The 22,945-nt window shown below is 34.9% G+C and overlaps 2 protein-coding genes across 2 annotated transcripts; both read right to left on the bottom strand.

Annotated features, from left to right (window-relative positions):
• Positions 1-3,528: 3,528 nt before the first annotated feature.
• Positions 3,529-4,235, bottom strand: LOC140157699 (cytochrome P450 2U1-like). The gene is made up of 2 exons (XM_072180939.1): positions 3,803-4,235; positions 3,529-3,638 (listed from the first exon to the last, which is right to left on the bottom strand). Exons 1-2 carry the CDS (start codon positions 4,233-4,235, stop codon positions 3,529-3,531), a joined length of 543 nt encoding a protein of 180 aa, XP_072037040.1.
• A 708-nt stretch (positions 4,236-4,943) lies between these two features.
• LOC140157697 (cytochrome P450 2U1-like) lies at positions 4,944-13,542 on the bottom strand. Its single transcript, XM_072180937.1, has 2 exons — positions 13,110-13,542; positions 4,944-5,047 (listed from the first exon to the last, which is right to left on the bottom strand). The coding sequence occupies exons 1-2, from the start codon at positions 13,540-13,542 to the stop codon at positions 4,944-4,946; spliced, it is 537 nt and encodes a 178-aa protein (XP_072037038.1).
• Positions 13,543-22,945: the final 9,403 nt, after the last annotated feature.

The raw sequence follows: 22,945 nt of genomic DNA, 5'->3' as shown, positions 1-22,945 counted from the left end.
ATTAACATGATCCAAGGGGTCGAACATGAATTATTCATAACGGATCGATAACTGGCCTCACTTTCTAGATAGTAAACCAGCGGAATTTTTCATAGGTATTGCGTTGCTAATAGAACAACCGTGAATTTAGTGTCACCCCCTTGGTCGACACTGTGCCTCGTATCAATGTCTATCTCCCTATTTTGCTTCCTCTTGCCCCCCCCCCCGTGATCAGTCTCCCCACTCCCTCCCCGGTCCCTACTCTCTCCTCTCGAGTTCTTCTCTTTCTAGTCTATCCGTCTCTCCCTCTCCTCTCTTTCTTCCTCACCCCCTCCCACTCTCACTTGTTCAGTCTCAAGTATCTCCCTCCCTCCCTCCCCCTCCCTTGCGAAATTTATCAGTATGATCCATGACTGAAAATAAGCTCTGCAAAAATAAACATTTAAAATAAACCCGTGTCTTGCATACAGGCCCAACCAATTATCAGATTAGCTTGCCATTGTTACGAATGAAAAGAATAAATAATCTTTGCTCCAATGCAATTCTTTTGTATTCCATTTCAATATAAAACATGATTACCAAATCGCCACTTGTACGCGCCTCATTGGGAGATATTTGGCTATTTCAGACAAAGAGCTTTCAATAGTCGTAGAGTAGCAATCACACCACTCCACGCCATACATAAATTCTCCCAGTCACATTTCCCCAATATGAAATTTTTAAAAAGTTAAAATTTAATTTCAATTTTACTTCTTTTAAAGTTTGGCAGAGGCGGGGTTCGAACTCACGGCGCACCTCGCCGCTTTGGATATGCTCTATGAGCCTAGCGCCTTAGACCACTCGGCTACTTGTCTTGATGGAATCCATTTGAAACTTATTTGAAGATATAATCGCAACTTCAATATAGGCCTACCACGTGACAAGCAAAAGCAGAAAACGTACCATATTTTTGAATTTTATTTCCCTAAAAACATTAATGTGTATTAATAGCGCTCAATTGTTGTTAATCCGACAATAAACATGATAAATGCGCGTCTATATGGACAATACATTATATCGATTTTGGCATGTGCTCGCACGGTATCAGTACATTTCCATGGTCAGTAAAATACTATAGAGGAACCTACCATTTTTCTTGTATGTCGTTCGATGTTTTTCTCAATTACATAAAAAATGCATTTTAGACCCCAAATGTTTTTTCAGGAAATAAAAGATTAGATTACCATAAAAACGAAACAGTAATCTTATGCCGGGTCTAATGTTATTTATACATAGAATTTTCAACGTTTTTTCTATCCTTATTCTTGCTCAATTAAAAAAATTCTCTGCCTCATAAACGACATCAAATGTGCCACAATTGGGTATCACGAATCGTTATATATGATGTGCAGTTAATATTCATATGTTCTCTTATACAGAGGATGCTTCAGTTTTGACAGGAAAAATATTTTCTTGAAAACCCTCTCACTCGGTTATTTCAAAACGGTAACCACGCTTCCCTGGAATGTGCAATAATTTAGCATTAAAATTTTTCTTATTCTAACAGCAAGCGTTTCTAGAATGAATTATGGCGAAATGTGGTGTAAGTAGCAATAGATGATTTAATGCTTGGTTCCTTTGATGCCGATTAGAAATTGCGACAGGCTATTCATAAAAGTGGTACCATTGTTTCAAACAAAGGGGTTCCGCCATTAAATTGGTCACTGATCTGGCATCATATTAACGCTTTACACAACAGGCGAGTATAAATAAAGTGACCACAATACAGTCATGTGTAAGGGCAGTCATGTGTAAAGTGGTACCATTGTACTCACGTATCCCAAATGTGGGCTTGTGCGGGCCTGAAGTCTATAAAGGAGGCTTAAGTTGTCGATATAATCTTTTTATCACCCACCTGATTTCAGGCGCTTTATTTAAATAAATTGAATGCTCCAGCTGATCGATTACACATCAGAATGTGAAGGCTGCCGGGTCCACATTTCTATAGTACTCTATAATGGTAATCGCTACATATACATGTAAGTATAAATATAGGCCTATGAAGGTTTTTTTTTTTTTTCAAATGTCCATTTAATTTTATTTTAAGAATGAGATTGGCATAGAAATATCGGCGTACCCAAAGGGGGTGGGGGAGGCTCAGCTTCTCCCTGTGAGAAGTCTTGAGAGGGATAAGGGAGGAAGAGGGTATAGGAGGGATATGGAGAATGAACAGGGAGAGTGAGAGAAAGAAAGAGGGGGAAGAGAGTGAAGAGAGTGAAGGAGAGCGAGGGAGTGATAAAGTTAGTGTAGGCCTAGTAAAGAATCAGTACAGAGAAAGAAAAGAAAGGAAAATAAATGTAATAATAATTATTATAGAAACTTAACACATAACAGCACTAAGCAGCTATTCGATGACATCAATGCCGTTGTGCATTACGTAATTAAAGAGCCCAGTCAGATGTATTTCGCACCTGCCAAGCACAAGTCACCCAATTTCGAAAACTGGACGTTGAATGTACACTCTCATGAATATTGATTGGCAACATTTTCCAATATGTCAGCGCTCTAATAAGACACAATAGAACAATGAACGTTGCAGCCCGTTGATTTCAGACGCTCGTTTGAAAGACTTTTGCTTATAACTTGGCAACATGGTTAGTATATATTTCAATGCAAGACTATTTTTACGAGCTACTTACGCCTAGGCGTAAGTGTATATACACCAAACACAAGTCAATTGAAGCCGTACAATTTACCGCGAATTTAGGACCGAAAAATTTAGACTTTTCTTTTGTCTAGATTAACACCCAACCTCTCATCTCAAGGTTTTATGTCAAAAATTAACATAACTTACCAAAACGAAAACTGAAATTCACGAGCTTCAAAAGGCTAGAATAAAAGATTGGTCACACCTGGGAGGCTACTACTTCTGAATAACAATGACTTACAAAAACGGATACGGATACGGAAACAGAAACTGAAAAGATAAAACGACGGTATAATAGGCCAAAATACTTTTCTGCATGTGTGAAACCTCGTCTCCCAACTAAACTGCCATATCGTCAGCCTGCTACGCTAAATGCCTAAGTCATTCTTACATGTTTCTCATTTGCCATTTTGATTTTCTGAGTAATAAACCCATAATTCATCAAATTTCCAGCCGCATTTTTTCATTAACTTGTGGAATATATCTCTTTTGATGTATTCCACAAGTTAATGAAGAATGCGGCGGCTGGAAACTTTTGAAAAGCACCCTAAACAAGGATTTAACCCTTGGCTAAAACAATACCCTAAACAGGGATTTTATTCCTTGCATCAAATTTCATACCCTAAATTTCATTTCCGCGTATTAGCAATTGCAATTTTGCTACCCTTTTTCCAATATTTTTATGTTTTTGACACCCTAAACGCGTTACGCGCGTATCGTGTTTACCCACGAAAAACTACCCTTTTACACGTTTTCATTATCGCGGATGGTGTACAGGCCACAATGGGAGTGACCCCCCCGGGGAAGAAATATAGCCGTGAATGGCTTTGGAGTAAAAACTCCTCCGTATGTTCCTTCAAAGGTTACACGTGCCACGTCGTCTGGTTTGACAAGTGAAAATCGGTGATGGAGATGGGTGAAAATGACATATAGCTCCATTTTGGCAATGTTTTCCCTGGACACATGCGACGACCTGTTGAAACGATACGAAACACAAACAATCCATTAAACATGTTATACCTGTTGATAGGTAAACATAATCATTAATATTTTGTAATTATCAAAGTATCAAATACATGCAAGTGCATGATAGTATAATGCAATAAAATAAAATAAAGTCATTTCGACAATACTTACCGAGTCCAAAAGGAATAACACCGCTCTTTTCAAAATACTGTCCATTTTCATCAATGAACCTTTCAGGTCTGAAATGGTCTGGTTCTGGAAATGCAGTCGGGTCTCTCATCACGGCGTAAGCGTTTGAAATGATTGTCGCTCCTTTCGGAATATGGTACCCAGAAAGTGATGTCTCATTACCAGCCGCATGAAAATCAAGGAGTAGTGCTAGTGTCGCATGGCGTTGTATCTCCAACAAAGCAGCTCTGGTGTATGGCAGATTGTTTTGATCGGAAAGCCGTGGAAGCCGATTACGGCCAACAACTGAATCCATTTCTTCCTGAATCATCTGCTGGATATCTGGATGTGCCATCATGTATAAGCAACACCATTCTAAGGTAGTAGATACCGTATCAATTCCTGCTAAAGACAAGGAATTCAATGCAGCTTTCATATTGCGTTTTTGCAGGTTACAAATTCAATCTAGATGAAATGTCATGATACAAGAATTCATGTTGGTCCTAAAAGGTATCTTTTTTGTTATATGATATGTTATATGATAGTTGTTGTATCTTCAAATCCATGCATGGTGATTCAATGTGTCTGGCATATGAATCCAATTGATTCCATCGTGGTATCTTTGATGTATTATTCAATTTAGTGTATGTTGTTATATTCTTTAAAACTCATGTATGAATATATGTTGGTTCCAAAAATTATGTGGTATTTATTTAAATCCATGTTCACTATCACCACAGGTTCATGATTTTGGGCCCAATGTATCAGGTGTAAATGTTTTCTCTGGTATGTCTGATACATGGATTTTTTTATGTTTGCTATGCATGATACCTCTCAGTTATACTTCTATGGAGCAATCATTTCTTCCATACTGATGATATATGATGTATATTTCTTCAAATTCAATGTATGTTGCTATAAATAATATCATGAAATAGCAATATTATTGTTCTAAATAAGCATGTTCTGTGAAAAAATTATACAATATGACTGATATGAGTTCATGTTGATTCCATAAATGGTGATCTCACTGATGGTTTTACTAATTGCTGTATGATGTTATAATACAGTACAATTGTGCCCGATGTATAAATCATCGTGTTGGTTAAATATGATATGTTATATCTACAATTCTTGTACATTATTATATGCAATGTACTTGATCATGTAAATCCATGTTCATTCCATCAAATGATATCTTTGCTGATTCGTTGTTGAATTTATACCATTCACGACTCTGTTGTATACCTGGTGTATGAATAATATCATATGATATGTATGATGTATCTTTACAAATTCAATCTATATGAAATGTCATGATACAAGAATTCATGTTGGTACTAATAAGGTATCTTTTTTCTTTCTTGTTATATGATATGTTATATGATAGTTGTTGTATCTTCAAATCCATGCATGTTGATTCATTGGGTCTGATATATGAATCCAAAAAATTATGTTGTATCTATAAATCCCATGTATCTATAAATCCTGTGCATGTTAATATACAAAGGCCTATATAAGAATAATGTTGATACATACCCTGCATCCAGTATGTTAAAATATGAATCATGGATTGATTGTTGGTTCCATATTGATAACTTTGTTAAACATATATTTACAATTCTTGATGTATCTGCAGTCTCATGTTAATACACACATTGTGCCTGATACATGTTCTTTGGTGTCCAACATTTTATGTTTTATGATAACTATGTTGTATCTTAAAATGTATGCATTTGATACAACATGCCATGAATCCAAATTGATTCCATTCTAAGAGTATACTTATTATTTCTTCAAATTAATGTATTAATGTAATGTTAATACTGTTGATCAACTCAATGTGCCTGATATCTGTTCCAGAGTGTCAAACATTCTATGTTATATGATAGTTGTTGTATCTTCAAATCCATGCATGCTGATTCAATGTGTCTGGTGTATGAATCTAAATTGATTCCATTATGGTGTCATTGATGCATTATTCAATTTAATGTATGTTGTTATATTCTTTAAACCTGATGTATAATTATAAATTATGTTGGTTCCAACAAAGTATGTTGTATCTATAAATCCGATGTATATACAATGGCCTATATAAGAATATTGATATGTTGATACATACCCTGCACTCAGTAGGCCTATGTTAAATTACAAATCATAGGTTGATTGTTGGTACATGCATACCACACTGATAACTTTGTTAAACATGTGTTTACAATTCTTGTTGTATCTGCAGTCTCATGTTAATACACACATTGTGCCTGATATATGTACTTTGGTGTCCAACCTTTTATGTTATATGATAATTATTGCTGTATCTTAAAATGCATATATACATGTGATACAATATGCCATGAATTCAAATTGATTCAATTTGAGTATCCTTATTATTTCTTCAAATTAATGTATGTTGTTATATTCATTAAACATATATATGTATGAATATAATGTTCTTCCACGTGATTTATCTTTATAATTCCATGCATGTTGATGTAATGTTCCAATGTGCATGATAAGCCCATTTTGGTAGTTTCTATAAATGATATCTATGCTATTTTTGCAAGCTAATGAATGTAATACCGGTGTAATACTTACCGTGCTTAATATGTGAATCCATGTTGGTTCTTTAAAAAAATGTATCTTTTGTAGCTAGAAATTCTCATATGTTTATGAACAATGATACACAATGTTCTTGACATATGAATCCATGTTGATTCCATTAATGATTTTCTGTATTTTCAAATTCATGAATGTTTGTATTTCCAATGCGACTGATTATATGAATATATTATGTTTATTCCATAAGTTGGTCATCTATCACATTGAGTATGTAGCTATCTTAATATGCAAACTGTGTTTGATAAATATGTTCATTGCTATCTTAATATGCAAACTGTGTTTGATAAATATGTTCATTATAATGGCATACGCAAGCCAAGTAATATCTAAGTGTAACCCTAATATTTTGCTGTGTTTACAGCATATCTAGGTTATTGCTTTATAATTAGTTCCTTTTGTTGTTTTCATATTTTTATGTCTTGTTTATGTGCTATATGTTCCCATCTTGTAAAAAGAAATCATAGAAAGTTAATATGCAAATTATGTAAACAAATATGTTCACAAATGTTGCAGTGACCTATCTGCAAAGGAGTTCAGAAGTAATGACTATACCGAATATTGGCATTGTTCTAGTTGTAATGAAAATCTGGCACTGCCTTTTAATCACTTTACTGATGAGCGTGAATTCCAACTTGAATTGTACAGGTGCTTTGAGGATATGTCGGCTGATACTGAATATCTGAAATCTCATTTTGAAAACATGAAGTATAATCCTCTAGACAAGAGTGATGCATTTGAAGTAAATGATTGTAATAACAACACACAATACTTTTCCACCGATAACCTAAAAGAAGCAGCTGGTATCAAAAGCAGTAATTTATCCTTACTTTGTAGTAACGTAAGAAGTTTGACTAAAAATTTCGATGCACTAAAGGAGTTACTCTCAGAAATTGATGTCAACTTTCAAAGCATTGGACTGGTTGAAACTTGGTTGAACGAAAAGCCTCATGATTACTATCATCTAAGAGGATACAACCTCGAATTGTGTAATAGAAATGACAAGAGAGGCGGTGGTGTATCTATGTATGTTGACGAAAATATTGCTTATAATGTTAGACATGATATTAATGATCTAAATCAGCTGAAGTATACTGAATCGTTGTTTATAGAAATTGAAAAAAGTAATTCGCAAAACATTGTAGTTGGTGTAGTTTATAGACCACCTGACCAAAACATTGTTGAGTTTAATAAGTATGTTGATGCTGTATTATGTAAAATAACGGGTCAGGAAAATAAGCTTCTATATATAATGGGTGATTTTAACATTAACCTATTTAATGACGATGTTCATAAACCAACTGGTGAATTTGTAGATTTGATTTTGATTGATATTTTTTATTGCAAATTCGTGGCCCGTGGGCCAAATTACATACAATAAATTACAATATAAAAATACACATATAAAACAATCAGAATTAAATATTAAAGCAAAAAATTGCACATGATAAGACACACACAAAATATACAATTTGAATTACATTTGCGGGTAAAAAATTTGAAATCCTGAGTAAAAATTGTGATCATATTAAACTCTTTGAGAAAAAATTTATATAAAAGAATCCATGTAAAATCCAGCTGCAATACAATGTACATTATTGACACACTATCACTCTCTTTATCTAAGCCAATAATAGAATATCGATTTCAATCGAATTGAATACAAACTCAGTTTTGAGTTTGTAGTTGACTACTAAGCGACCTAAGCGATCGATTGCTAGCCAATCAGATAGAACTCCTTTTCTTGCGTTCGGTGAAATACCAGTCGCCCGTCGCTCACCAACGGAATATTAAATTTATATTTATCGTATAGGAAGTCGACACACGGAATAGGCCTGGAAGCGGCGCTAGAAATTAGCATGAAGCCGCATTCATATGTAAATAGCATATTGTTATTTAAATTTGCGCCCAGACGTATTCACTCAGCAATTTGACATGCGCCAGGCATGTCAAATTGCTGAGTGAATGTGTATAAATCCCTTTCTGTATAGGTAATAAGCTAGTATATTTCGTGTTCCAGTTTGTTATAACAAAAAATAAGTATTATATTAAATATATTAAGTGTATAAACTTTAAAATTGACGTGAATTTGAAATGCAGAGCTCCAAATCTAGCTAAATCGTGTAGTGTGAAATTATGCTGTGTGACCCCCTCTGCGTGGTAGAATTATATTCATAAAACATTGAATTTAACATATAATATGGGCAGCCAACCACGATTTATCAGCATTTAAAAGATATATTAATTAATATTAATTAACAAAGATAAATAATCAATAGTACAAATGACAATTTAACTAGTAAACAAGTCTGAAATCTTAAAATGTTGCCACGTGATTTCCCGAACACGTGATATGTCTACATGTGACCATTATTCAGATTTACCGAAGTATTTTGAGTATGGTGCACGGCTTGCAGGCAACTGTGTATTTCTTTACCTCCGTATAAAATCAATAATTCATGCTGGGAGCCAAGTAACATTCTGTCTGCTTAGTGCAGTTTGGTATTTTATTTTACTTGAGAGCATATAGAAATACATAAAACGAATAAGGCGCCATGATGGAAAGCTATGGAAGGTCAGGTCGGGTATCAAAGGTTATTTTAACTTCAAATACTACTTGTGTTTCACACCTTGCCTCTGTCACGTATTTCCTTCATATTATTGACCGCAAGTCCTAATTTTGACTTTGCTATTGCAAAATGTCATTTCATATCAAATTAGTAGACTTTCTTTGAAAAAACATATCACTGGTGCCCGATGGGAATATCCGTCCGCCATTTCATTAAACTGGATCGTTTTCGCCTGGTTTGTGCCCAGATGTATTGGGGCGCGCTATACTCTCATTGAACAGGCAAAGTTCGCAAAACTAACAACGTTGTTATTTTGCCAATATCAATTAACATGATCCAAGGGGTCGAACATGAATTATTCATAACGGATCGATAACTGGCCTCACTTTCTAGATAGTAAACCAGCGGAATTTTTCATAGGTATTGCGTTGCTAATAGAACAACCGTGAATTTAGTGTCACCCCCTTGGTCGACACTGTGCCTCGTATCAATGTCTATCTCCCTATTTTGCTTCCTCTTGCCCCCCCCCTGTGATCAGTCTCCCCACTCCCTCCCCGGTCCCTACTCTCTCCTCTCGAGTTCTTCTCTTTCTAGTCTATCCGTCTCTCCCTCTCCTCTCTTTCTTCCTCCCCCCCTCCCACTCTCACTTGTTCAGTCTCAAGTATCCCGTCCCTCTCCCTCCCTTGCGAAATTTATCAGTATGATCCATGACTGAAAATAAGCTCTGCAAAAATAAACATTTAAAATAAACCCGTGTCTTGCATACAGGCCCAACCAATTATCAGATTAGCTTGCCATTGTTACGAATGAAAAGAATAAATAATCTTTGCTCCAATGCAATTCTTTTGTATTCCATTTCAATATAAAACATGATTACCAAATCGCCACTTGTACGCGCCTCATTGGGAGATATTTGGCTATTTCAGACAAAGAGCTTTCAATAGTCGTAGAGTAGCAATCACACCACTCCACGCCATACATAAATTCTCCCAGTCACATTTCCCCAATATGAAATTTTTAAAAAGTTAAAATTTAATTTCAATTTTACTTCTTTTAAAGTTTGGCAGAGGCGGGGTTCGAACTCACGGCGCACCTCGCCGCTTTGGATATGCTCTATGAGCCTAGCGCCTTAGACCACTCGGCTACTTGTCTTGATGGAATCCATTTGAAACTTATTTGAAGATATAATCGCAACTTCAATATAGGCCTACCACGTGACAAGCAAAAGCAGAAAACGTACCATATTTTTGAATTTTATTTCCCTAAAAACATTAATGTGTATTAATAGCGCTCAATTGTTGTTAATCCGACAATAAACATGATAAATGCGCGTCTATATGGACAATACATTATATCGATTTTGGCATGTGCTCGCACGGTATCAGTACATTTCCATGGTCAGTAAAATACTATAGAGGAACCTACCATTTTTCTTGTATGTCGTTCGATGTTTTTCTCAATTACATAAAAAATGCATTTTAGACCCCAAATGTTTTTTCAGGAAATAAAAGATTATATTACCATCAAAACGAAACAGTAATCTTATGCCGGGTCTAATGTTATTTATACATAGAATTTTCAACGTTTTTTCTATCCTTATTCTTGCTCAATTAAAAAAAAATTCTCTGCCTCATAAACGACATCAAATGTGCCACAATTGGGTATCACGAATCGTTATATATGATGTGCAGTTAATATTCATATGTTCTCTTATACAGAGGATGCTTCAGTTTTGACAGGAAAAATATTTTCTTGAAAACCCTCTCACTCGGTTATTTCAAAACGGTAACCACGCTTCCCTGGAATGTGCAATAATTTAGCATTAAAATTTTTCTTATTCTAACAGCAAGCGTTTCTAGAATGAATTATGGCGAAATGTGGTGTAAGTAGCAATAGATGATTTAATGCTTGGTTCCTTTGATGCCGATTAGAAATTGCGACAGGCTATTCATAAAAGTGGTACCATTGTTTCAAACAAAGGGGTTCCGCCATTAAATTGGTCACTGATCTGGCATCATATTAACGCTTTACACAACAGGCGAGTATAAATAAAGTGACCACAATACAGTCATGTGTAAGGGCAGTCATGTGTAAAGTGGTACCATTGTACTCACGTATCCCAAATGTGGGCTTGTGCGGGCCTGAAGTCTATAAAGGAGGCTTAAGTTGTCGATATAATCTTTTTATCACCCACCTGATTTCAGGCGCTTTATTTAAATAAATTGAATGCTCCAGCTGATCGATTACACATCAGAATGTGAAGGCTGCCGGGTCCACATTTCTATAGTACTCTATAATGGTAATCGCTACATATACATGTAAGTATAAATATAGGCCTATGAAGGTTTTTTTTTTTTTTCAAATGTCCATTTAATTTTATTTTAAGAATGAGATTGGCATAGAAATATCGGCGTACCCAAAGGGGGTGGGGGAGGCTCAGCTTCTCCCTGTGAGAAGTCTTGAGAGGGGATAAGGGAGGAAGAGGGTATAGGAGGGATATGGAGAATGAACAGGGAGAGTGAGAGAAAGAAAGAGGGGGAAGAGAGTGAAGAGAGTGAAGGAGAGCGAGGGAGTGATAAAGTTAGTGTAGGCCTAGTAAAGAATCAGTACAGAGAAAGAAAAGAAAGGAAAATAAATGTAATAATAATTATTATAGAAACTTAACACATAACAGCACTAAGCAGCTATTCGATGACATCAATGCCGTTGTGCATTACGTAATTAAAGAGCCCAGTCAGATGTATTTCGCACCTGCCAAGCACAAGTCACCCAATTTCGAAAACTGGACGTTGAATGTACACTCTCATGAATATTGATTGGCAACATTTTCCAATATGTCAGCGCTCTAATAAGACACAATAGAACAATGAACGTTGCAGCCCGTTGATTTCAGACGCTCGTTTGAAAGACTTTTGCTTATAACTTGGCAACATGGTTAGTATATATTTCAATGCAAGACTATTTTTACGAGCTACTTACGCCTAGGCGTAAGTGTATATACACCAAACACAAGTCAATTGAAGCCGTACAATTTACCGCGAATTTAGGACCGAAAAATTTAGACTTTTCTTTTGTCTAGATTAACACCCAACCTCTCATCTCAAGGTTTTATGTCAAAAATTAACATAACTTACCAAAACGAAAACTGAAATTCACGAGCTTCAAAAGGCTAGAATAAAAGATTGGTCACACCTGGGAGGCTACTACTTCTGAATAACAATGACTTACAAAAACGGATACGGATACGGAAACAGAAACTGAAAAGATAAAACGACGGTATAATAGGCCAAAATACTTTTCTGCATGTGTGAAACCTCGTCTCCCAACTAAACTGCCATATCGTCAGCCTGCTACGCTAAATGCCTAAGTCATTCTTACATGTTTCTCATTTGCCATTTTGATTTTCTGAGTAATAAACCCATAATTCATCAAATTTCCAGCCGCATTTTTCATTAACTTGTGGAATATATCTCTTTTGATGTATTCCACAAGTTAATGAAGAATGCGGCGGCTGGAAACTTTTGAAAAGCACCCTAAACAAGGATTTAACCCTTGGCTAAAACAATACCCTAAACAGGGATTTTATTCCTTGCATCAAATTTCATACCCTAAATTTCATTTCCGCGTATTAGCAATTGCAATTTTGCTACCCTTTTTTTTTTTATTTCATGTTTTTGACACCCTAAACGCGTTACGCGCGTATCGTGTTTACCCACGAAAAACTACCCTTTTTACACGTTTTCATTATCGCGGATGGTGTACAGGCCACAATGGGAGTGACCCCCCGGGGAAGAAATATAGCCGTGAATGGCTTTGGAGTAAAAACTCCTCCGTATGTTCCTTCAAAGGTTACACGTGCCACGTCGTCTGGTTTGACAAGTGAAAATCGGTGATGGAGATGGGTGAAAATGACATATAGCTCCATTTTGGCAATGTTTTCCCCTGGACACATGCGACGACCTGTTGAAACGATACGAAACACAAACAATCCATTAAACATGTTATACCTGTTGATAGGTAAACATAATCATTAATATTTTGTAATTATCAAAGTATCAAATACATGCAAGTGCATGATAGTATAATGCAATAAAATAAAATAAAGTCATTTCGACAATACTTACCGAGTCCAAAAGGAATAACACCGCTCTTTTCAAAATACTGTCCATTTTCATCAATGAACCTTTCAGGTCTGAAATGGTCTGGTTCTGGAAATGCAGTCGGGTCTCTCATCACGGCGTAAGCGTTTGAAATGATTGTCGCTCCTTTCGGAATATGGTACCCAGAAAGTGATGTCTCATTACCAGCCGCATGAAAATCAAGGAGTAGTGCTAGTGTCGCATGGCGTTGTATCTCCAACAAAGCAGCTCTGGTGTATGGCAGATTGTTTTGATCGGAAAGCCGTGGAAGCCGATTACGGCCAACAACTGAATCCATTTCTTCCTGAATCATCTGCTGGATATCTGGATGTGCCATCATGTATAAGCAACACCATTCTAAGGTAGTAGATACCGTATCAATTCCTGCTAAAGACAAGGAATTCAATGCAGCTTTCATATTGCGTTTTTGCAGGTTACAAATTCAATCTAGATGAAATGTCATGATACAAGAATTCATGTTGGTCCTAAAAAGGTATCTTTTTTTGTTATATGATATGTTATATGATAGTTGTTGTATCTTCAAATCCATGCATGGTGATTCAATGTGTCTGGCATATGAATCCAATTGATTCCATCGTGGTATCTTTGATGTATTATTCAATTTAGTGTATGTTGTTATATTCTTTAAAACTCATGTATGAATATATGTTGGTTCCAAAAATTATGTGGTATTTATTTAAATCCATGTTCACTATCACCACAGGTTCATGATTTTGGGCCCAATGTATCAGGTGTAAATGTTTTCTCTGGTATGTCTGATACATGGATTTTTTTATGTTTGCTATGCATGATACCTCTCAGTTATACTTCTATGGAGCAATCATTTCTTCCATACTGATGATATATGATGTATATTTCTTCAAATTCAATGTATGTTGCTATAAATAATATCATGAAATAGCAATATTATTGTTCTAAATAAGCATGTTCTGTGAAAAAATTATACAATATGACTGATATGAGTTCATGTTGATTCCATAAATGGTGATCTCACTGATGGTTTTACTAATTGCTGTATGATGTTATAATACAGTACAATTGTGCCCGATGTATAAATCATCGTGTTGGTTAAATATGATATGTTATATCTACAATTCTTGTACATTATTATATGCAATGTACTTGATCATGTAAATCCATGTTCATTCCATCAAATGATATCTTTGCTGATTCGTTGTTGAATTTATACCATTCACGACTCTGTTGTATACCTGGTGTATGAATAATATCATATGATATGTATGATGTATCTTTACAAATTCAATCTATATGAAATGTCATGATACAAGAATTCATGTTGGTACTAATAAGGTATCTTTTTTTTTCTTGTTATATGATATGTTATATGATAGTTGTTGTATCTTCAAATCCATGCATGTTGATTCATTGGGTCTGATATATGAATCCAAAAAATTATGTTGTATCTATAAATCCCATGTATCTATAAATCCTGTGCATGTTAATATACAAAGGCCTATATAAGAATAATGTTGATACATACCCTGCATCCAGTATGTTAAAATATGAATCATGGATTGATTGTTGGTTCCATATTGATAACTTTGTTAAACATATATTTACAATTCTTGATGTATCTGCAGTCTCATGTTAATACACACATTGTGCCTGATACATGTTCTTTGGTGTCCAACATTTTATGTTTTATGATAACTATGTTGTATCTTAAAATGTATGCATTTGATACAACATGCCATGAATCCAAATTGATTCCATTCTAAGAGTATACTTATTATTTCTTCAAATTAATGTATTAATGTAATGTTAATACTGTTGATCAACTCAATGTGCCTGATATCTGTTCCAGAGTGTCAAACATTCTATGTTATATGATAGTTGTTGTATCTTCAAATCCATGCATGCTGATTCAATGTGTCTGGTGTATGAATCTAAATTGATTCCATTATGGTGTCATTGATGCATTATTCAATTTAATGTATGTTGTTATATTCTTTAAACCTGATGTATAATTATAAATTATGTTGGTTCCAAAAAAGTATGTTGTATCTATAAATCCGATGTATATACAATGGCCTATATAAGAATATTGATATGTTGATACATACCCTGCACTCAGTAGGCCTATGTTAAATTACAAATCATAGGTTGATTGTTGGTACATGCATACCACACTGATAACTTTGTTAAACATGTGTTTACAATTCTTGTTGTATCTGCAGTCTCATGTTAATACACACATTGTGCCTGATATATGTACTTTGGTGTCCAACCTTTTATGTTATATGATAATTATTGCTGTATCTTAAAATGCATATATACATGTGATACAATATGCCATGAATTCAAATTGATTCAATTTGAGTATCCTTATTATTTCTTCAAATTAATGTATGTTGTTATATTCATTAAACATATATATGTATGAATATAATGTTCTTCCACGTGATTTATCTTTATAATTCCATGCATGTTGATGTAATGTTCCAATGTGCATGATAAGCCCATTTTGGTAGTTTCTATAAATGATATCTATGCTATTTTTGCAAGCTAATGAATGTAATACCGGTGTAATACTTACCGTGCTTAATATGTGAATCCATGTTGGTTCTTTAAAAAATGTATCTTTTGTAGCTAGAAATTCTCATATGTTTATGAACAATGATACACAATGTTCTTGACATATGAATCCATGTTGATTCCATTAATGATTTTCTGTATTTTCAAATTCATGAATGTTTGTATTTCCAATGCGACTGATTATATGAATATATTATGTTTATTCCATAAGTTGGTCATCTATCACATTGAGTATGTAGCTATCTTAATATGCAAACTGTGTTTGATAAATATGTTCATTGCTATCTTAATATGCAAACTGTGTTTGATAAATATGTTCATTATAATGGCATACGCAAGCCAAGTAATATCTAAGTGTAACCCTAATATTTTGCTGTGTTTACAGCATATCTAGGTTATTGCTTTATAATTAGTTCCTTTTGTTGTTTTCATATTTTTATGTCTTGTTTATGTGCTATATGTTCCCATCTTGTAAAAAGAAATCATAGAAAGTTAATATGCAAATTATGTAAACAAATATGTTCACAAATGTTGCAGTGACCTATCTGCAAAGGAGTTCAGAAGTAATGACTATACCGAATATTGGCATTGTTCTAGTTGTAATGAAAATCTGGCACTGCCTTTTAATCACTTTACTGATGAGCGTGAATTCCAACTTGAATTGTACAGGTGCTTTGAGGATATGTCGGCTGATACTGAATATCTGAAATCTCATTTTGAAAACATGAAGTATAATCCTCTAGACAAGAGTGATGCATTTGAAGTAAATGATTGTAATAACAACACACAATACTTTTCCACCGATAACCTAAAAGAAGCAGCTGGTATCAAAAGCAGTAATTTATCCTTACTTTGTAGTAACGTAAGAAGTTTGACTAAAAATTTCGATGCACTAAAGGAGTTACTCTCAGAAATTGATGTCAACTTTCAAAGCATTGGACTGGTTGAAACTTGGTTGAACGAAAAGCCTCATGATTACTATCATCTAAGAGGATACAACCTCGAATTGTGTAATAGAAATGACAAGAGAGGCGGTGGTGTATCTATGTATGTTGACGAAAATATTGCTTATAATGTTAGACATGATATTAATGATCTAAATCAGCTGAAGTATACTGAATCGTTGTTTATATAAATTGAAAAAAGTAATTCGCAAAACATTGTAGTTGGTGTAGTTTATAGACCACCTGACCAAAACATTGTTGAGTTTAATAAGTATGTTGATGCTGTATTATGTAAAATAACGGGTCAGGAAAATAAGCTTCTATATATAATGGGTGATTTTAACATTAACCTATTTAATGACGATGTTCATAAACCAACTGGTGAATTTGTAGATTTGATTTTGATTGATATTTTTTATTGCAAATTCGTGGCCCGTGGGCCAAATTACATACAATAAATTACAATATAAAAATACACATATAAAACAATCAGAATTAAATATTAAAGCAAAAAATTGCACATGATAAGACACACACAAAAATATACAATTTGAATTACATTATTTAAGAAAATTGCATATATAAAAGTCACAGTAAAACATTTATCATAATATTGCACTTTTTAACATTATAAAATGACACGAAAAGATTATCATATAAAAGTATAGCATGCAGAACAACTCTGGGTGGCAAAGAAAAAGCAAAACTTATTTATTAAGAATATCAACAAAAAAGGGAAGAGGACTATTTCTGAAACGATTAGTCCTAGTCCTAAACTGAGAAAAATTATTACTGTTACGCAAAGAACGGCCATGACACTCCTTTCTGGTAGGAGGGATGAGAGAACTTGTTCGATCAGATTTGGCAAGCCCTTCGGCGAACCTAAGACAGTGCTCCTCCCTCCTATCAGAAAGGGTGTCAAGCTTGCAAACTTTAAGCGCATCACTATAGGATAAATAGTGCCGACCCAGGATTGTTCTGCATGCACGTTTTTGAATGGCTTCTATTTCATTGCACTGTTTAGCTGAGATACCAGAATGCCACACCACATCAGCGTACTCAAGAATTGGCCTGACATATCCACTATATACGACACCAAGCTCTTGAGTGGAGAAACCAAAGCGTTTCAAGGTTCGTAGCATGAACAACCGGGAATTAGCCTTTTTAACATCGCGTCCATCTGGACATTCCATTTAAGGTTGTTCTGTAGCCACAAACCAAGAACTTTGGCTTCGGTGACGTATGATAGTGGTTCAGTACCAATTCTTAAGTCGCGATGCGGTGGCAATGGATTAGAAAAAGCAATTTGCATGGCTTGACACTTGCTGGGATTCAATTTCAGGTGGCTAGCCCACTAGCCCACTCTGAGAACTGTTCAAGATCATCCTGAAGTGAACTAGCACAACCACCGGAAAAATTCTCAGCAAATGTCAAGTCATCAACATATTTCCAACAGCGACTACCAGCTTCTTGGGCAGCTTCATTTATAAGAATTTGAAACCCAATTGGGCCAAATTTTGTACCCTGGGGTACACCACCATGAAGAGTTGAATAATCTGAAAGTACACTGTTGTATCTTACACACTGTTGACGGTTGCGGAGGAAATCGCAAATCCAAGGAACAATGGACCTACGGACTCCCATATCGACGATCTTACCAATAAGAAGCGTGTGGTCGACAAGGTCGAACGCTTTCGAGAAATCCGTAAGTACCACTGTCCCTATATTGCGACTCCTCTCCGCTCCCTGGAAAAGATAATGAACAAGAGAAACTAAATAATGAGAAGTTGACACTCCTTTTACGTTACCATATTGGCGGATGTCAATATCATTTTGAATATCATTTAGAACCCAATCAGTAATGAAACCTTCAGCTATTTTGGCAAAAATTGATGTGAGCGAAACAGGTCTCAACCTGTCAATACTTGGTGGGTACTGTTTAGGAATAGGGATGACAATTGCCTTCTTCCACTGCTCGGGAACATAACCCTCACGATATGAAGTATTCAAAATATCGGTAAGAGGCACACTTAACTCATATGCAAACTCTTTGGCCAGTTTGGGTGGAACTTGATCAGGGCCACAGGATTTGGCAGATTTAAGTTTGCTTAACTCAGCATAAACTTCCCATGGGTATAACTGAGGAACTGGCTCTTCAGCAGGAAGATAAGATGGTAACCTGCTACAGTCAAGAGGATCTAAACAATCAGACACATGAACGAACTTGGAATTAATAGCATTGGCAATGCCTTTCAAATCTTTGTCCTCAATACCCTGGATGTTTATCTTGAGATCAGGTTTACTAGAGTTTGTAACAGTTCTAATTTGTTGATGCCATTTCCTAGGTTCTGTTGTTTGTAAGTTCCTAATTCTGGTGGCATGGTAGTGAAGTTTAGCTTTTTCAATTTCACGTTTCACTAAATTTCTAAGTTTGCGCCACTGCTGCTGGTCTTTATTTGCAAATGCAACTTGACGCTCCTGAATAAGCTTTTTAATATGTGTTGTAAGCCACGGTTTATCATTATTGTGCATTTTTGTTTTCTTAACAGGAAAACAGGAATCATTGGCGATATCTAGCATTGAATAGAACACATCTGCTTTATTTTGTGTGTCACAACACTCAAGAACCTCATGCCAATCTTGATCCTGAACCCACTGACCAAAAGCACTTATGCCAGATTTCTTCAAAGGGCGTAACTTGTTGATCTTAAAAGTGTTTTTGTTTTGGCCTGAAACTTGGATTTCCACAAAACACAAACATGATCACTAAACCCTAAGGGTGACATTGGAACGGGTTTATTATACCGAGATTTAAGTGCATGGTTAGTGAGAATTAAATCAAGTGTGGCATCACCACGAGTAGGAAAATCAATAAGTTGGCTCAAGTCATTACCCCTAGTAACAGGATATATGTTCATTCGATTAAAATCGCCAAGAATTGCTATCCCAATTTCAGGATATTTGGTTCGCAGTAGATCGATGCTTTGGATCAAATGTTCCTCCAGCAGATTTTGATATGGTGAATCAGTGGTGATGTATACTGCGCATACAGCGATTGCAGAGATACCTCGTGGGAGTCTTTTTGGTCGAATTTTCACCCAGATACATTCTAAATCTTTAGGGACCTCGATGCAATCCATGGCGGTCGCAGGCAAAGAGTCTCGTACGTACACCACAACCCCACCTCCACGCATGTTGTCTCTACTTATGGTAAACAGTTCATAACCAAAGATGTTTAACTGGTGTTCTTGAAAGCTGGATTTGAACCATGATTCTGTTATCACGCCCACATCAACACTTTGCTGTTCAAAGATGATTTTTGCTTCATCAAATTTGTTCATCAAAGATTGTGTATTACTGAGAAAAATGTTTGGTAACTCAACCTGAGATGATTGCGTAGACTGAGATACATTGTATAACATCATACTCTTTATACCCTAGTATAACTAAACCGACTCGGATAACTAGAAAATCAGCAACTCTTATTGATAACTTTTTTACCAACAATTATGCAAATCAAACATCTGGCATTATTCTTACTGATATAAGTGACCATCTTCCTATATTTGTGTCTACAAACCTAAGTGTTTATGGTGAAGATACCAATGATGTTGTTATAGAAATTAGGGATATGAGTGTTCAAAACATTGATACACTTAAAGATAACCTTCGCAAGGTTGACTGGGCCAATGTGTGTGAAAATCATGATGCTAATGTATCATACAACAAGTTTATTGATAAATTTAAAGAGGTTTGTGATGAATGTATTCCTAAAAAGGTAGTTAAGAAATCTCGTACTAAAAATAGGATGCCTAGGGCACCTTGGATAACCTATTCTCTGCTGAAATGTATTCGTAGAAAGAACAAGCTGTTCAAAAAACAAATCCAAAAACCTACTGATGCAAATGTACATAGATATAAGATGTATCGTAATAGGTTAAACTCCTTATTAAGGAGGGCAAAACAAAATTATTTCAGTTCTCAACTGAACAAAGAAAGGTTTAATATGCGAAATACATGGAAAATTTTGAATTCGGTGCTCAGATGTCCGAAAAAGACATCTTGTCAGAAGTTTGTAAGCAACAACGAAACTTATACTGACCCCCCTAAAGTAGCAAACAAATTCAATGGGTTTTTTGCAAGCATTGGTCCCACATTAGCTGCTTCTATAAAACATCAAGGTAAAAATTTTGATGAATACCTAATTAATAGCTGCAACTCTACTTGTTTTTTCCAACCAACTGACGAAAACGAAATCCTGACGATTATTAATAATTTGGGTAATAGAAAAAGTCCAGGTTATGATCAAATAAAGTCTGATGTGGTAAAATTGGTTGCTAATGAAATTGTATATCCATTGAAAATCATATGTAACAAGTCGCTCACAGAAGGAATAGTTCCTGATGCCATGAAAATAGCAAAGGTCGTGCCTATATACAAGAAAGACTCTCCACAATCATTTGGTAATTATAGACCAGTATCTGTGTTGCCTTGTTTCTCCAAAATTCTTGAAAGAATTGTTCATGAAAGATGTAGTAACTTTTTAAATGCCAAAGAATTACTGTACAGTAGACAATACGGGTTCCGTCATAAACATTCTACGTATTATGGCTGTATTAGACTTTATTAAAGATACAAATAAGGCTATTGATGAAAATATGTGTACTGCAAGTATCCTCATGGACCTTTCAAAGGCCTTTGATACTATTGATCATGACATTTTATTACAAAAGTTGTACCATTATGGCTTTCGTGGTGTATCATATGACTGGTTCGAAAACTATTTGTCAAATCGTAAACAATATGTATCCTTTAATTCTGCAAATTCATCTCATACCAGTGTTAAATGTGGGTGCCACAGGGTTCCATCCTGGGGCCACTACTATTTATTGTATATATGAATGACATCAGTGAAACATCAAAACTTCTATCTTTCATATTATTTGCAGATGATACAACTGTTTTTCTTTCTGATAACAATATTCAGAGGCTTTGTGATAATTTGAATAAAGTGTTGAAGGAAATTGTTAACTGGTTTAAGTGTAACAAGTTATCCTTAAATGCCAGTAAAACAAATCTTATGTTTATTGGAACACCTCATCAAACAAAAAATATAACTGAAGTTCACAATATATTTCTCGATGGATGCAAACTTTCACGTGTGTATGATGTCAAATTTCTGGGAATTACACTTGATGAAAACCTTACTTGGAGGTCACGCATTAACAACATTTGTAAGACTTGTTCTAGGAATATTGGCGTCTTAAATTTAACTTACGGTATAGTATTGTGGGGCTCTGCTAATAAATATAATTTAAACAGAATTGTGAAGCTCCAAAAAAGAGCAGTTAGAATTATCACAAATAGTTCGTATCTTTGCCACACTAAATCACTGTTCGAAAAGTACAATTTACTTAATATATGTCAACTATTTAATAAATAACTGGGTATTTTTATGTTCAAATATCATATGAGTTTATTACCAAGATCATTTGACAATTTGTTCATAAACATGAAGTCTATTCACAATTATAATACCAGAAAGAAAGAAAATTATCGTACTGATATCCATAAAATGACTGATGTTCTAACACTTGGTCCTAGGCTATGGAATAGTTTGCCAAGTGAAATTAAAGAAGCTAAACGGGTATATGAATTCAAAAATAGCATTATAAGGTATTTAAAATCTAATTAATACCTCTCATAATCTCATAATTTCTTGTCTTTGCCGACTCTGCATACAATTCACCATAATGTATTATCACACAAACACTGCTAATTATTTGTTTGCTTTAATTTGTATTTTTATAACTTAAGATGGGTTCTTTGTATGTTTTTATGTTCTTGTGTATAATTAATGTTTTAATTATTTAATGTACAATTATAATTATATGTTATAAGGTGGTACATCGTTTTCAGGCCTCTTGGCCTTGTGATGTACCTGCCTTCATCAATACTTGTTAAGGTAATACACTATTTTAAAGTGTTGCGATTTGGTAGTTCACAACATCTTGCGAATGGTAGTGAGCTTCGGCAAAAAATTGCATTGCTCATTTCCTTGCGAGCGTGTAGAAGAATTCAAATATCACAGAAATGCTTTGATAGGTCCTGTGGTTCTTGAGTTATGTTGTAAAGAGGGCTGAAACAACAACACTTTTGTAAAATGTACATAACTCATTAACAACAATAAATTAAGCAAGTTTTCAAAGTATATGATTTGTAGAATGAACTTTTGCAAAACATCCCAGTGTTATTTTTCACTAATATATTGATTCAGACAATAAAAAAATCGATTTTTTT

Source organism: Amphiura filiformis, chromosome 7, assembly GCF_039555335.1.
Source record: "Amphiura filiformis chromosome 7, Afil_fr2py, whole genome shotgun sequence".
NCBI lineage: Eukaryota > Metazoa > Echinodermata > Ophiuroidea > Amphilepidida > Amphiuridae > Amphiura > Amphiura filiformis.
This window is presented reverse-complemented; position numbering and strand designations above follow the sequence as displayed.